General features: G+C 39.2%; 1 protein-coding gene across 1 annotated transcript; it reads left to right on the top strand.

The window, feature by feature from the left end:
* The first annotated feature begins 119 nt into the window (after positions 1 to 119).
* LOC121384722 (TRMT1-like protein) lies at positions 120 to 16,877 on the top strand. The gene is made up of 8 exons (XM_041515242.1): positions 120 to 264; positions 5,951 to 6,033; positions 7,296 to 7,536; positions 8,860 to 9,069; positions 9,668 to 9,858; positions 14,341 to 14,419; positions 15,647 to 16,177; positions 16,712 to 16,877. Exons 1-8 carry the CDS (start codon positions 125 to 127, stop codon positions 16,851 to 16,853), a joined length of 1,617 nt encoding a protein of 538 aa, XP_041371176.1. The 5' UTR covers positions 120 to 124; the 3' UTR covers positions 16,854 to 16,877.
* Positions 16,878 to 17,857: the final 980 nt, after the last annotated feature.

The raw sequence follows: 17,857 nt of genomic DNA, 5'->3' as shown, positions 1-17,857 counted from the left end.
ACAGATACCACTAGCATGCTTGACATCCGCTGATTTATAAATCAATGTACTTTAGTGGTGTCGTTAAACATGTAATGTGGAAGTATCTACCAAAAGGGCCGAAATCGACCAAAGAAAACCCCAAATGGCAGCCTCCACAGATCACAACGTGAAACAAAATGATTTTTATTTGGTATCGGAACTCGGTATCACTGTTCGAAACGATTATGGAAATACGCCAACAGACAAACAGAAACTGTATAATTCCAAGTTAAAGACATATAGGTAAACATGTCGCTTCAATTTTAAACCGTTCACTGGCGTGTGTGTGGTGGGGGATGGGGGGCAAGGGCCGTTGAAGCAATGAAGGGGCATTTTTCAGATATTTCGCTTTATTTGCTTTATAATAGTGTAAAAGTGTGTCCTTTGACACCTTCCTATACCACTGGCCATTTGGGATGGATGGGGATGGGGGAGATACGATAACGGCGTAGAGTCGTAGTGCTAAGTTAGATGTTAAAGTTTGTTTTGTTTAACAACACCACTAGTACATCAAGATTAACCTCGAGTGCAAGCACATTGTGATGTGCTTGTACTCGATGTTAATCTTGATGAACTAGAAATAGGATAGCACATACCACGGCCTTTAATATACCAGTCGTTATGCACTGGCTGAAACGAGAAATAGCCTAATGTGCCCACCAACTTGGAACTTATACCTCCCATCGATATCAAACTGTGAGCAGTTCTTTTGTCTTGTAATTTGGTGTTGATTCCTCAATGCCCCAACGGCACAAGTTTGATGGCGTCAAACCTTTGTTGTTTATGAGACCAGCCTCGGTGGCATCGTGGTTAGGCCATCGGTCTACAGGCTGGTAGGTACTAGGTTCGGATCCCAGTCGAGGCATGGGATTTTTAATCCAGATACCGACTCCAAACTCTGAGTGAGTGCTCCGCAAGGCTCAATGGGTAGGTGTAAACCACTTGCACCGACCAGTGATCCATAACTGGTTCAACAAAGGCCATGGTTTGTGCAATCCTGCCTATGGGAAGCGCAGATAAAAGATCCCTTGCTGCCTGTCATAAAAGAGTAGCCTATGTGGCGACAGCGGGTTTCCTCCAAAAACAGTGTCAGAATGACCATATGTTTGACGTCCAATAGGCGATGATAAGATAAAAAATCAATGTGCTCTAGTGGCGTCGTTAAATAAAACAAACTTTACTTTTTGTTGTTTATGTATGACTGAGTACTGACGTGCTATTGACAGAATGGAGTAACAATGTTAAGTACTGCTTGGGAGGAGGGGATCAGGCTAAAACAGAACCACTACCAAAAGGGAACCATTTTTGTTAGCAAAAACGGAACCATTTTCGTTGGCAAAAACGGAACCGATTGTGGCTATAACGGCACCTCACTGTATTGGCTAAAACGGAACCTCACTGTATTGGCAAAAACGGAAAAATTAACATATAATCAACTAACCTGTATCACAACGTCTGTGTTGCCATTTAAAACAGCCCTCACTCTGAAGTCCTTCCCGGCGCGAACGAACACACCTTTTGCAGGATATACAAATATTACTCATTGTAAGCGCAGACACACCAGAATGAACCAACATGGTTTATATGACCTTGCTTTTTTCTTGAGCCATGGAAAAAACAACTCATAATTAGCGGTACATGGGAATGGGAATGGGAACTCTATTTACGTGCCCCTATCCAAAAAGGTTCAGGCACGCCTACCACAGATTCGGCCTCTGACTTCGCTAGTGGGCGGATCTGTGGCAGGAGTGGGTGGGGGAAGGGGGGGGGCAGTTGAGATGATAGGGGGAATTTAAAAATTTCGTTGGTAAGACCAAATGTTCTAAAATTAAAAAAAAGGAAAAATTTGCTTATTATAAAATTGAGTTTTAGAATGCACCAGGAAAAATGAAAATTAAGAGCATATAATATTAAATAGTATACGGGTTATGTAATTTACAAATTAATTTAGTTGGTGCCATTTTCATTCGGGCTTGCCAAAAGTAATTAAATAATATTACAAATATATTTACCAAACTATAAACATATAATATGTTATTACTAATTAATAGCCCTGGAGGCTAGGGATTCGCAAAGTGGGGGCTTTGCGCCCAATCCGGTTAGCAGTCAAACAAGCGGGTAGGCCCAGGTTAGCTGGTCCGGATTTCCATGTGATGATGATGATATAGGGAAGGAAGGGTGGGAATTTGATGGGGAAAGGATGAATAATGATGGTGTAGAGCCCGCCAGTCGCCGTCCAGAGTGTTGGTGAAAACGTATCGTGTAGAGATGTTGGTTGGTTGATGGTTGTTGATAAGTCCAGAGGTGTCCACTAGGAATTCCTCAAGCATTCGTGAGCATAACATCCGGAAGGATGGGTCACCTATAGGGATGACATAGTCATTGCTATATAAGCCTCAGGGTCACCCGAGTAACCACTAATCGTAAAGCGGGTGTACCTGAGTATCGGCCAGGCTATCTTTTTTTTATTATATTAGTAGTTGGTCGATCAAGTTAATAGCCTATTAAAACCTGTTTATAGTTAAAAAGGAATAGCATATATATTAAAACATCAAGGAATTAAGATTGCTAAGAGGAAGATTAATAATAAACTTTTAATATGAAAACTAAAAAGAAAAAGAGTAAAAGGGGCATGGAAAGGGGGAAAATGGAGAGGATGACCCCATCTACATTGGGGCAACCTTCCTTTCCTCTAATAAGAAATAACATAAGCTAATATATACATACTATTAATTAATGATTAAACTTAAACAAACACACACTAGCTATGGGAGGGCGGCACAGACACTGCCAGATGTCAGCGCCGCCAAGCCCGTCAAACATACACTTTCACTCACACAACCACTCTACTACTAGGCTTACCTGAGCAAAAATTGCATATGATGATGATGATAACTAGTTTAACGTGCCCATATACCACTAGGGTTTTGAACACGCCCATCCCGAATCTGACCTCCGATAAGATCAGTGGCCTGACACGGGAGGGATCGGGGGGGGGGGGGTAGTGTTGAAAATAGCAATTAGTAAAAAGTTAATAGAATACCGGTAATAATAAAAAAAAAAAAAAATTACAAACCAAAAATAAAAAGAATTGACTGCTCGGCCGAATATTTATATAATTTGGAGCATTTTAGAAGGACAGTCCAAAAATAAATAAAAGAAAGAAGAGAGGATCGGACTATTTAATAATATTAAAAAAGAAGAAATAATTTCGACATAAAATTTTGTACGAAGGTCTAAATATTTAAAGTCCGATCTATATGTCCACGTGAGTGGCCTCGTTAAAGCCATTGGAGGTTGGCCTACGGCGAACCGATGAGCGGAGGACCAGCAAAGGCGGGGATGAAGTGCTTCCATCTCTGGTCGGCGAGGATGGTTACGACACTCCGGTAGTCGTTGCCGAAAAGGGCCTTGACGATCCTGTGGATAGGGTGGCTATCCATCTTTCTAACCAGGACCGCTTGTCGGTAGACTCCTTCTCAGCACTGAATTAGTACCAACTCCGTCTTGCCGGCTGTAGATTTGATGGTGTGTAGCTCGTAAGTGCTTCCATCAGGCAGTTATAGAAAACTTTTGGAGTATCGCATCTCGTACACTGGGTCACTGGCTTCCATGACTTTGGTGTACGGTGACGTGATTGTACCGACGAAGAAGAGGAGATGGAGGAAGAGGAAAAGCATGCCAGGAACGGCATGGGGGGGGGGGGGGGACCAAAGCTGGCGGCGGTCCCTTCTGCGACGCCACCCCCAGCCCAGCCTGAGTTGACGAGACCAGCTCTGTGGAAACCATCGACCACCGAAAGGGACCGACTCAACACCGCAGTGTGTGAGACACCCCATGACGACCCTCCATCGCTGACCGCCACATGGCCCAGGCAGAACTCGCCGGTACAGCCAGTCGTCACGCCACAGGCCCGATCAGCCGCCGTTGGCAAGAGGAAGGCAACATCACCGACCAACCAGCCAGCCAAGACCGAGAGACCAGTGCCGGTAGTCGCCCCCCCCTGAAGAGTCCAAGTGGACCGTCGCAGTGAGCGGACTGAAGAAACACCTTCATCAGTACATGCAGGGGGACACGACAGACCCGACCAAGCTCTGTGGCAGTTACCTCAACGCGGACTGGAGACCCCTGGAGGACGGCAGTGAGTACGAACTTCACAGCAAGATGTTTGGTACTCACCACACCGTAGTCATGACGCACCGGAGGGAGCAGACCTATAGACAGGCCATACTTTCGAACAAGTTGGACAACCGGAATCTACATAAGATGATCCGAGTGCTCTGCGGGCCTGACTACGGTACGGTAGTCAGTACCCTGTTACGACGCCAACATCTGCTGCCGAACTTCCGGGACACTCCAGCCTCACCGACGTAACAACCTAACAGCCTTAACAAGGCCACTCATGTAGACATATAGACATATAGATCGGACTTTAAATTTTTTTAGACCTTCGTTCAAAAGTTCATGTCGAAATTACTTCTTTTTTTCTTCTTTTTTAAAAATATTATTAAATAGTCCGATCCTCTCTTCTTTCTCTTATTTATTTTTGGACTGTCCTTCCAAAATGCTCCAAAGTATATAAATATTCAACCGAGCAGTCAATTCTTTTTATTTTTGGCTTGTAACTTTTTTCTTTCTAATTTTAATCCTACTAATTTCTTTTACTAATTGCTATTTTCAAAATTCTGTCCATTTTCACCCCCCCCCCCCCCCCCATCCCAAATCAGGCGTGTTATCTATCTAATTTCATTTTGACCGCCCAATCTAATCTAGCGACCAAATTTAATGAGTAGAATTTTCTTTATTAATTATAGTAATTAAAGATGCGCATCAAAATTTTAAAGGCACACTATTTAATTTTTGTATGTAAATTTCAAAATTGTCCCCTTAATTTTGTTCTGTCCCGGAGCAAGTCACTGGCTATCCAGAGACAGGCCCCGGGACGGACATGCTCGAAACTCTAGTGGTATATGAGCATGTTAAAATTATTCGCACTCGCACTCAACTGGATTCCTCCTGAAACAAACACGGCAAATAACAACAATGGTGACTCACACCCTGAACTTGACTCTGACGATAATAAAAAGGTAAATTAGCACAAGGCTTTAAGTTAGTCTTCAGCTTCAACGGAGACAACCTCTCCCAACGGTGACGAAACTGGAATGGAAAAAGTATAGAATGTTAGCGGTACAGTCTTTGAAAATATGGAAAGTAGCTTTCATACCAATTTGATTGAACATGGACAAACCTTAGTGAGCATATATTGCTAATTAGTTCTCAATGGATAGCAGCTCTCCACATTGGGAGGCTGTGCGTTAAGTAAACAAGTAAGGGGATCCGGTTGTCATGGATCTTTTTTACCTTATATAATAGCCTGCAATTAAACTCAAAATACAATGGTTTGGAGGCTTGGACTTCTTATCAAGTTATATAAAGTTGTCATCAAAGGCAACTAACAAAGTTCAATAAAAAGTGTATGCCTTATTTGCCGTATATGTCTTAATTTTAGTTTTGATTTCGGTGCCGTTTTAGCCATCGATTTTGGTACCGTTTTAGCCAACGCAGGTTCCGTTTTGTCCACAGATTTTGGTGCCGGTTTAGCCAACGCAGGTTCCGTTTTGTCCACAGATTTTGGTGCCGGTTTAACCAACACAGGTTCCGTTTTGTCCAATTTGGTTCCGTTTTCGCCTGGGGCCATTTCGGCACGGTTCTGTTTTCACTATAACCCGGAAGGAGTGTGCGCTAAATGTTTTGTTTAAAAATAGCAGGGTGGATGATGGAAGAAAAACATGTTTAAAGTGGCCTAAAATAGTCAAATAAAAAATTACCATTTTGAATGGTGATATAATCATGACATTTGATGTCAGTTTGAGAATAACAATGTTTTAGGTGTCAACAAATTTGAACTTTGCATTTTTTTGTTTTATAGAGAAATGGTTCTGGCCACACTGGGTGTTTTCTGCAAACGACATCAAGACGTTGTTTATGCTGCTGATGTTATAGCTGCTTCAGGTTGGGTTTACCTCTTACATATATTTTAATGTTTTTAATACATTGATTCAATGGACTCTTTTTCTCTTTTTTTGTAACAAAATATGTGATTGGATAGAATGGAACTTGTATGTTAAAGTATATAATAAACACCTTACAGTTAAACATTGGTAGTATGGTACAGTGTCATGTACATTTTCTTCTATAAGTTGAAACATAAATTATTTTTAAGTTTAAAAACTTTAAATACATTAAATACATAAAAAATGTTTAATAAAAATTACTTTTTAATCAATACACATGTACATTGAATTGGGTAGAAAAAACTGATAAAAGAACAAAGAAAGGAAACACCTGTTATTTGAGACCAAGTGTAGTTACAGTTTACTACTAAGAGTAGTTATAAATGCTTGTTTAAAATGTGGGACTGAATGCAGTTAATTTCCTACTTCATAATTAATGCATGTACTAGTTATCAGGATTTCTGCCAGAGGGTAAAACGGGTATGGCACCATAGTCAAATATTTTAGCAGATTTTTAAAATTTTAAGTTAATTTTTGTACAAAATTAATTACTCTTATCATTATTGTATGATTTTGTTAACCCTAATCCTAAACTCAACCCATTTTCTTTCTGGAGGTTGGGCCCCATACCCCCTGTTGACTGGTTGCATTCAATTCCATAGCACCATACCCAAAAATGTCATTCTAGCAGAAACACTGACTATGGATGAGGGTTTCAGTAATAGTCAGTATTTGCTTTGACTATATATATATATAGTGCTCATATTTCTTTCCATTGGTATATGAATAAACGTTAAAGTTTAACAACTAGAGCACATTAATTTATAATCATCGGCTATTGGATGTCAAATATTTGGAAATCTTGACTGAGAGGAAACCTACATTTTTCCATAAGTAGCAATGGATCTTTTATATGCACCATCCCACAGACAGGATAGCACATACCACTGCCTTTGGTGCACTGGCTGGAATGAGAAAAAGCCAAATTGGTCCACCGATGGGGATCAATGCGTCTGACTGCACATCAGGCAAGTGCTTTACCACTGGGCTACGTCCTACCCCATTATTAAAAAAAAGTATTTAAATGTGTAGCACATTTGTAATGATATATAATATATCTTTTTTGGTTTATATTGGGAACCATAATTTCTGTTGTGCATGACCAGCATTGTAAAAAAATTTAAATAAGGAAGCATTTAAAATTTTATTTTATTAAACCATATTTTACTTGAGAAATTGTACTTTCAAATTTGTTTACAGGACTTTGTGGTTTACAGTGGAAGAAATATTATGGAGATAAAGTTCATGTCACAGTTGCTGACAGAGATGCAATTGACAAGATGGAAGACAACTGCAAACAAAATGGATTTACTCCTGTTGTTAAGCCTGTTGATTCGACACGAACACCTGGATTACCCCTCGAGTCACAGACGGACATTGAAATAAGAGTATCTCTTTGTACACCAAATGTTCTTATGCATCTTGAGGCTTTTCATTTTTTGTAAGCATTTAAAATATATTTCCGCACCTCTGCACCAAACTGCTATATGATCATAAATACAAATTTTAGTTGCATCTCAGACCAATGATATGCTAAATGTTCCACCATATTTCATTGAATCTTGATGTGATGTGCAGACATAAAAACATGCAGAACAAATAAACTGTCTGCTATTTGCGCCACACTAATAATTTGGAATGTCAGTATGCCATATGGTTGATCTCATTCTAATACAGATTGTACATATATGTACTTATTTAAATGGAAAATGTCAGCAGGGTTTTAATACAAAAACAAATTGAATAGATTATCTTGTATTTATACATTATACTAATGTATACTCTTCAAAAAAAGTAGGGGAACTCTAATAATAATTACAATTGCCAAAATTGTAAGGTATATTAGCTGTGGGGAATGGTTATATGATAATAATGAATTAATTGGGCAAACATTACAACCAATAGTTCAGTATTACAGTACGTTTTATGACCACCAAAGATCTTGGAAGGACAATTGGGGTCAGAAGTGAAATTTGAAAGTTGACGTTTTTTTATCAGTAAATCGCAAATTCAAACAGTAAAAATTACTAAAAACAAAACAATAACAACTGTATTATCAACAGAATGAAAAAGATTGACAGAAATAATGTTCCACGGTGATTAATGGACCTTCCTGGAAATTGTCAAAATCGAGAATGACACCCCACGCACGTGTATGGGGCAACTGTGTGATGCATGTGCAAACTATGGAATGTGTTTCAGTGTGTTGATAAACAGACCTGAACGTTCTTTACTAGGATGTCTGTGGTCAAAACTTATGTTCGGTCTAATAGTTGATATTAACATTAATATTTCAGATTCCCCTACTTTTTTTGAAGAGTATATAAAATGGAGACTTATTTTTGTACAACTCACTACCAGTATGTAATGTTCACTCACTTGTTTGAACTACAGTAGAACTACAGTTGTGTAATATTAATAGTTTATAGAATGTGCCCAAAACAGTCATACTTGAACCTTCGGTGGATGTAAGTACGAGTCAAATGGTTGATTGATTGAGTAGTTTATTTACCGTAGATTATTTAATAATTATCTTAAACTCTGTAATCTTGTGTGTGCAGGACATCTCCAACTGTTGCATTTATCTCAAACTTTAATTTTGTTTGCTTTCATCACCGGGATAACAAAGTTTGACAACATATACAGTAAGTGTATTATAGCAAAGAAATACTAGTAATTAAGCTGAGAGAGTAGTATCCAAAGATGAGACGATTTTGTTTTTATGTTTTCAGAATAATACATTTGAATACATAATATATTTCAGATTTGTGGCCCCCCACAAGAGTTTTACCAACTTTGCTGATTCTGCATTCTTCACTTTAAAGAACAATGGAATAGTCTCATTTGTTTGTTCCAACGTGTCATCCTTCTCACGCTGTCCAGAAGTTGCACAAAGATATCACGGAGCATCTTCTACCAAAACTGAGTTCTCAAAAGAACTGGCAGCTAGAATATCCGTTGCTTCCATTGCAAGGTGGTGTTGGTCTTATTTTACAATTTTTAATGTTTTAATGAGTGTGGGAAATAACATCCCATGATGTTTTAATTCATAGAAATAAAATATAGAAAATAGCATACGGATATAAAATGTCTAAAAATATAAATTCTGATTGTATTGACATCCCAAATGAGAAACATTTGTCTGTTGTAAGTCTTTTTTTACCTTCTTCCTTGATCTGAATAGAGAACATGTTGGAAATTCAACTTTTTTTGTTAAGAAATGCATAACAGTAAATATTTTGGCCAAGGAACATGAAATGTTTTTTAAAGGTAGAGATTCCTGCAGGATACAACACATTCTTTGCATAGCCTGGCATTTATAGTGTGTGACGTCATTTGAGATGGAGTCCTGGATTCTAAATTTTCGTATAAGCATGGGCCCAGGGACCTCTAATGTTTCTCAGATACTGCCAAGTATTTCAATAACATTATTATTGTTTCCTCAATTCTGCATTTTGTGAATGCTACAGGGCTACTGCCAGGTGTAACAAGAGTTGTTTTCTCAATTCTGAAAGATACACAGTAACACTGTGAGGAACGTGTAAATTAATGCTATTTTCTGAATGTTGCAGGGCTGCTGCCAGGTGTAACAAGGGGATTGAGGTTCTGTTAGTTGCCTCGGTGGAGGACTTTCTTCTGCTGACTGTTCGTGTTCACCGTGGCCCTCGTCCTGCCGACTCATCCATGGCTCAGATATGCCGTCTGCTCTACTGCCAGATCTGTGAAGATCAAGTATTTCTGCCTCAGAGGAAGGCAACCATTGGTAGGTAGACCGTAGCTGCAGTCACAAAGGGGCAGATAACTCGTTCTTGTGACACCACTATGCAAGGTAGTGTGGGATTTGAGAACGGGAAGATGTTCACAAACACATTCTTGCCTCTTCGAAACGTTTAGGAACACGTCTCTTCACCATAACAGTTTAGAATGTCTAGTATGTGGCGACATTGTAGTGTATTCATTAGTAGCTTTCAGGTAAGAAACTTTGGTGGCTATTTTTGGGTAGGGACGTAGCCCAGTGGTACAGCATTCGCTCGATGCAGGATCAGTGTGGGATCAATCCCCGTCGGTGGGCCCATTCGGCTATTTCTCACTCCAGCCAGTGCATCACGACTGGTATATCAAAGGCCGTAGTATGTACTACCCTGTCTTTGGGATGGTGCATATAAAAGATCCCTTGCTGCTAATCGGAAAGAGTAGCCCATGAAGTGGCGACAGCGGGTTTCCTCCCTCAATATCTGTGTGGTCCTTAACCATATGTCTGACCATAAATAAAATGTGTTGAGTGCGTCGTTAAATAAAACATGTCTTTTCTTTGTTGGCTGTTGCTACCGCTGGCTGTTTTTCATGCCTACAGTTATAAACCTCTGCTTTCAGTAAATATAGCCCAGTGTTCAAGATTAAATTTTTTGGCCAGTATCCCAGTTGGATACTAACATTTCAAAATCTGGTATCCCACCTGAGAATTTAGTATTATATGGCATCCCGGTGGGATACTGGGTTCTTGAAGTCTGGTATCCAAAATTAAATTCTGGGATATCGGGATACCATTAATCTCGAACACTGTAGCCCCCTACTTTTCTTAAACAACCTCCTATTTTTAATGACAGTGAACATCATGGCAGTGATCTTTTCTATGTGTAGACGAAGTGTTGTAATATGCATATTTTTAGTTGAACGATGTGCTGACATGACATTAATCAAATATATCCTTCCTTTTTCTTTTTGATGCAGTCAAATGTTTAGCAGTGATCTAAATGTAAACATAGTGAAACCTATTCAAGTGGCTGGGGTGTATTGAAAGCTGTATGGTATTTAATATCTTGTCTGTGGGGAAGTCCTTATAAGACCATCGCTGCTAATTACATCTAACCTTCTGTATGTGCTGATAATGTCAGATGGCTGGGGTGTATTGAAGGCTGTATGGTATTTAATATCTTGTCTGTGGGGAAGTCCTTATAAGACCATCGCTACTAATTACATCTAACCTTCTGTATGTGCTGATAATGTCAGATGGCTGGGGTGTATTGAAGGCTGTATGGTATTTAATATCTTGTCTGTGGGGAAGTCCTTATAAGACCATCGCTGCTAATTACATCTAACCTTCTGTATGTGCTGATAATGTCAGATGGCTGGGGTGTATTGAAGGCTGTATGGTATTTAATATCTTGTCTGTGGGGAAGTCCTTATAAGACCATCGCTGCTAATTACATCTAACCTTCTGTATGTGCTGATAATGTCAGATGGCTGGGGTGTATTGAAGGCTGTATGGTATTTAATATCTTGTCTGTGGGGAAGTCCTTATAAGACCATCGCTGCTAATTACATCTAACCTTCTGTATGTGCTGATAATGTCAGATGGCTGGGGTGTATTGAAGGCTGTATGGTATTTAATATCTTGTCTGTGGGGAAGTCCTTATAAGACCATCGCTGCTAATTACATCTAACCTTCTGTATGTGCTGATAATGTCAGATGGCTGGGGTGTATTGAAGGCTGTATGGTATTTAATATCTTGTCTGTGGGGAAGTCCTTACAAGAGACCATCGCTGCTAATTACATCTAACCTTCTGTATGTGCTGATAATGTCAGATGGCTGGGGTGTATTGAAGGCTGTATGGTATTTAATATCTTGTCTGTGGGGAAGTCCTTATAAGACCATCGCTGCTAATTACATCTAACCTTCTGTATGTGCTGATGTCAGATGGCTGGGGTGTATTGAAGGCTGTATGGTATTTAATATCTTGTCTGTGGGGAAGTCCTTATAAGACCATCGCTACTAATTACATCTAACCTTCTGTATGTGCTGATGTCAGATGGCTGGGGTGTATTGAAGGCTGTATGGTATTTAATATCTTGTCTGTGGGGAAGTCCTTACAAGAGACCATCGCTACTAATTACATCTAACCTTCTGTATGTGCTGATAATGTCAGATGGCTGGGGTGTATTGAAGGCTGTATGGTATTTAATATCTTGTCTGTGGGGAAGTCCTTATAAGACCATTGCTACTAATTACATCTAACCTTCTGTATGTGCTGATAATGTCTGATGGCTGGGGTGTATTGAAGGCTGTATGGTATTTAATATCTTGTCTGTGGGGAAGTCCTTACAAGAGACCATCGCTGCTAATTACATCTAACCTTCTGTATGTGCTGATAATGTCAGATGGCTGGGGTGTATTGAAGGCTGTATGGTATTTAATATCTTGTCTGTGGGGAAGTCCTTATAAGACCATCGCTGCTAATTACATCTAACCTTCTGTATGTGCTGATGTCAGATGGCTGGGGTGTATTGAAGGCTGTATGGTATTTAATATCTTGTCTGTGGGGAAGTCCTTATAAGACCATCGCTACTAATTACATCTAACCTTCTGTATGTGCTGATAATGTCAGATGGCTGGGGTGTATTGAAGGCTGTATGGTATTTAATATCTTGTCTGTGGGGAAGTCCTTATAAGACCATCGCTACTAATTACATCTAACCTTCTGTATGTGCTGATAATGTCAGATGGCTGGGGTGTATTGAAGGCTGTATGGTATTTAATATCTTGTCTGTGGGGAAGTCCTTACAAGAGACCATAGCTGCTAATTACATCTAACCTTCTGTATGTGCTGATAATGTCAGATGGCTGGGGTGTATTGAAGGCTGTATGGTATTTAATATCTTGTCTGTGGGGAAGTCCTTATAAGACCATCGCTGCTAATTACATCTAACCTTCTGTATGTGCTGATGTCAGATGGCTGGGGTGTATTGAAGGCTGTATGGTATTTAATATCTTGTCTGTGGGGAAGTCCTTACAAGAGACCATCGCTACTAATTACATCTAACCTTCTGTATGTGCTGATAATGTCAGATGGCTGGGGTGTATTGAAGGCTGTATGGTATTTAATATCTTGTCTGTGGGGAAGTCCTTATAAGACCATCGCTGCTAATTACATCTAACCTTCTGTATGTGCTGATAATGTCAGATGGCTGGGGTGTATTGAAGGCTGTATGGTATTTAATATCTTGTCTGTGGGGTAGTCCTTATAAGACCATCGCTACTAATTACATCTAACCTTCTGTATGTGCTGATAATGTCAGATGGCTGGGGTGTATTGAAGGCTGTATGGTATTTAATATCTTGTCTGTGGGGAAGTCCTTATAAGACCATCGCTGCTAATTACATCTAACCTTCTGTATGTGCTGATGTCAGATGGCTGGGGTGTATTGAAGGCTGTATGGTATTTAATATCTTGTCTGTGGGGAAGTCCTTATAAGACCATCGCTGCTAATTACATCTAACCTTCTGTATGTGCTGATAATGTCAGATGGCTGGGGTGTATTGAAGGCTGTATGGTATTTAATATCTTGTCTGTGGGGAAGTCCTTACAAGAGACCATCGCTACTAATTACATCTAACCTTCTGTATGTGCTGATAATGTCAGATGGCTGGGGTGTATTGAAGGCTGTATGGTATTTAATATCTTGTCTGTGGGGAAGTCCTTATAAGACCATCGCTGCTAATTACATCTAACCTTCTGTATGTGCTGATAATGTCAGATGGCTGGGGTGTATTGAAGGCTGTATGGTATTTAATATCTTGTCTGTGGGAAAGTCCTTATAAGACCATAGCTGCTAATTACATCTAACCTTCTGTATGTGCTGATAATGTCAGATGGCTGGGGTGTATTGAAGGCTGTATGGTATTTAATATCTTGTCTGTGGGGAAGTCCTTATAAGACCATCGCTGCTAATTACATCTAACCTTCTGTATGTGCTGATAATGTCTGATGGCTGGGGTGTATTGAAGGCTGTATGGTATTTAATATCTTGTTTGTGGGGAAGTCCTTATAAGACCATCGCTGCTAATTACATCTAACCTTCTGTATGTGCTGATAATGTCAGATGTCTACTAATTAAACAATTTACTGGGGGTCAATAAACATTCCTTGCCTTGTCTTGTTTATAAGAGGCAAATGAAATTGTTTTTTATTTTCCAAAAGGATATCTTAAATCTGCTACAAGTTTGTTTAAAACAATCTATAGCAAAATCAAACAAGTTTCATACTATTATATACAAGGGCTTTTAACATATTTACATGCTGAGCCAAATTGTTAGTCATCTTGGGGCATAAAAAAGTTAGGAGTCCTACAGAATTTATGCAGTTTCTTCAACTGGAAGTGTTGGCACACATTATTTTATTTAGTCAAGTAGTTCAGTATGTTTGTGCTGATGAACATTCATATATAATTAAGTGTGTTTTTCAGAGGATCCATATTCCTTGTTGCCATGCGACTGTCAGAAAATGACACCAGGAAGGACAGCAGTGGAACTTGGACCTTTATGGTACGTGTTGTAGAGCTAGCTATATAGGTTCTTTTTAAATCAAATAAATGAGAAATAATGCTATCATTACATATTGTATCAAAACATTTTGCTTGCCACAGACTTCGCTATTGTTTCAAATTGTCTGTGTATATTGCATAACCCTTGTCACACATAGGCTACTTTTATATTCACTTTCACACCGAAAGAACAGCACATAAGAGCTGTGATACTTAAGTCCTATATACTACCATAGAATGAAAAACTGAAAACTATATTAGCATTATGATGACTATATACAAATCAGTGGGGTGGAATTTAGCTCAGTCGGTCGAGTTCTCGCTTGAGGTACTTTCGTCGCAGGATCGAACCACCTCGGTGGATTCATTCAGCTGGGGTTTTTTTTTTATCGTTTCAACCAGTGCACCACAACTGGACAAAGGCTGTGGCATGTGTTTTCTTGTCTTTGGGAAAGTGCATATAAAAGATCCCTTGCTGCATTAGAAAAAATGTAGCGGGTTTCCTCTGTTGACTAAGAGTCAGAATTGCCAAATGTTTGACATAAACTTTTAAATATACAAATCGGAGGCATAATAAACATTAAAAAGTCGTCTTTTAAAGATGAAAAATTTGGTTCTCTTGACAGTTTAGACAAGTGTCACCATTACCTTCAAAAGATTCCAGTCACCATATAAAAACTTGCAGAGCTATGCTTCAGCATTCCTTACTTTTATTCTCGTTTCAACCAGTGCACCACAACTGGACAAAGGCTGTGGTATGTGCTTTCCTGTCTGTGGAAAAATGCATATAAAAGATCCCTTGCTGCATTAGAAAAAATTAAGAGGGTTTCCTCTGACGACTGAGAGTCTGAGTTACCAAATATTTGACATCCAGTAGCCAATGATTAATTAATCAATGTGCTCTAGTGGTGTCATTAAACAAAAGAAACAAATCCTTACCTTTACCGTTTGTTTCTGCACACAGGAATTGGGCTATTTCTTGTTCCAGCCACTGCACCACGACTGGTATATCGAAGGCCGTGGTATGTATTACCCTGTCTGTGGGATGGTACATATAAAAGATCCCTTGCTGCTGATCGAAAAGAGCACCCATGATGTAGCGACAGCGGGTTTCCTCTCCCAATATCCATGTGGTCCTTAACCATATGTCTGATGCCATATAACCGTAAATAAAATGTGTTGAGTGCATTGTTAAATAAAACATTTCTTTCTTTATTTCTACACACAGGAGTGGGAAGATGTTCAACAGTGTGTTTCTCTCGGAGATGCTGGAGGAAGGCACCAGACTGAAGCTGAGCACCAAGTTTCATTTGTTGGTGACCTCGCTGTTGGAGGAGGCTCGATGCGGGGAGTCGGAATTACACATCGTATCATCTAGTGGAGGGATGCCCATGACGACACCACAGGAAGAAGGTCATGTGTTGACAGACAGTGATGCAACTCAACCAGATAGTGAAAACAAGTGTGATATGAAATCTCAGGGTGAAGAATCTTCCAAAGAAACCGAAAAATTTTCTGAAAATGTTGCGACGTCAGGAAGGACACAAACTCCATCTTTAAATTCAGCTGTCAGTAGTGATGATTGCAGTAATCATACGGACAGTCGGAAAAGAATTGCAGAGGAAGAGATTGAGAATTGTAAGAGACAGAAATTGGATGCCGATGACAGTGCACTCATGTCAGATGACACGATAATCCCACCTGCTTTTTACCTAAGTTTAGAAAGGAGGAAAAATTACCCTGATGTCATCATGCCCAAGTAAGTAGTCCATCTACCAATAAATTCTGAATATCTAATAAAAGTGTTAATACTGTTTTATCCTTTTTATTGCTTAATGGTTCCATATTTGGTTTTTTCTTAACTTATTGTTTACTATTTTAATGTGAATATTTTGTGCTCACTTCAGAAACCTTTCTGAATCTTGGATTTAAATTGTGTGCAAACAAAAGATGATAAAAGTTGACCTTGGAACACATGTATTTCCAGTCCCTGCAGCACAACATGCTGTGCATTTGACATTAGTTCAATATTGATAATGACCACCCTTGGAACAGTCAGTGAACTCCACTTTCATAGATTAGCTAGGTATCAGATTGAAAAGCTCCAGTCTACATTTAAAAAATGCTAAAACATAACACATTCAAGTTTCACAGGATCAGCAAACATTCAAAATAGCACTACCTTGTTTTTAACTGCAAAAGTATTGATGCAGGCTTTGAATTTAACTTCGGTACTGAATAGCCCACAAAAGGCACATGCATGCTTACACCAGTTCCATTTTCTCTTTTTCAGAGTGCAGAAAGTCGTAGCTTTCCTTAAAGCAGATGGTTATAGTGCTTCACGGACACATTTTTCTGCAACAGCTGTTCGTACCAATGCAAATCATTCTCAGCTTTGTAAAGTGCTCAACAAGTATTGTCATAAAAAAAAGTGACAAATAAATAACACTTTTAAACAACTTGGTCTTGACTTGCCTGTATCGGACAAAAAAGCACAACTTGGGCAATGAGAGAAATATGCTTTGGATTCCAAGTTGAATATATATTAAGTGTTTGACAAATGTTTACGGTAGCCAGTAGCCCTCACTGACATTTTTGCTAGTGCCCCAAGTATTATATATTAATATGTTTGATAATTTCAGACCAAACATTCACTAGTCGGAATGGAGGGCTAGTGGATTCGTTGAACCCGGATATTAAATATGATTGGGGGCATTTCAGTTATCCTTAGCAGGAAGGAGGGAATATTTGTTTAAAGGGACAGATCCTAGTTTCAACCGGTGAGAATTACCACTAAGTTCAGTTAATCTACAAACTTGTAACCTTTGGATAAAGTTACAACTGATTGAAACACTAGTCTGTGATTTTGAAATGGTGAAATACCCTCTTTTGTGATATTAAAAACATGATGACCAAAAACACTTCGAATGTATGGAAATGGATAATCTAAACAACAAAATCTAAGTAAAGTATGATTTCAATTATCAAAAACGGCTCTAATAGTAAAAAATATGCCTTGATGTTTAAAAACTAGGGTATGTCCCTTTAACAACACTTGGCACATTTTAAACTATGGCTATTTGGTGTCTAAATTGAGTGACTTTGACATTTCATGAATACAGAGAGGAAACTAGGGTCTTCACGAGTACTCGGGGGCACGGGTCGAGTCTAGCAAGACTCGAGTACCCGTTCACAGGACTTGAGTACCCGAGCAAGGAAGAGCACTTTCAATTAATTATATTTATTACATTGTTGCCGGTTACATTAAATAGGCCTATGCGACATGGAGGGAAAACAAAAGTCGAATGTGTGGAATGCAATAAAATTACAAGACTTGCCATCCATGTTCAGCGCTGGAATTAAGTTGCATAATGCTATTTTACAGTATCATTATCACCCAGTGTACCGTAAGTGTTGCGTACTCTGGTCAGGGTTAAGT

Source organism: Gigantopelta aegis, chromosome 10, assembly GCF_016097555.1.
Source record: "Gigantopelta aegis isolate Gae_Host chromosome 10, Gae_host_genome, whole genome shotgun sequence".
In the NCBI taxonomy this organism is placed as follows: Eukaryota; Metazoa; Mollusca; class Gastropoda; order Neomphalida; family Peltospiridae; genus Gigantopelta; species Gigantopelta aegis.
Note: the sequence above shows the minus strand (reverse complement) of the source record. Positions and strands in the feature narration are given on the sequence as shown.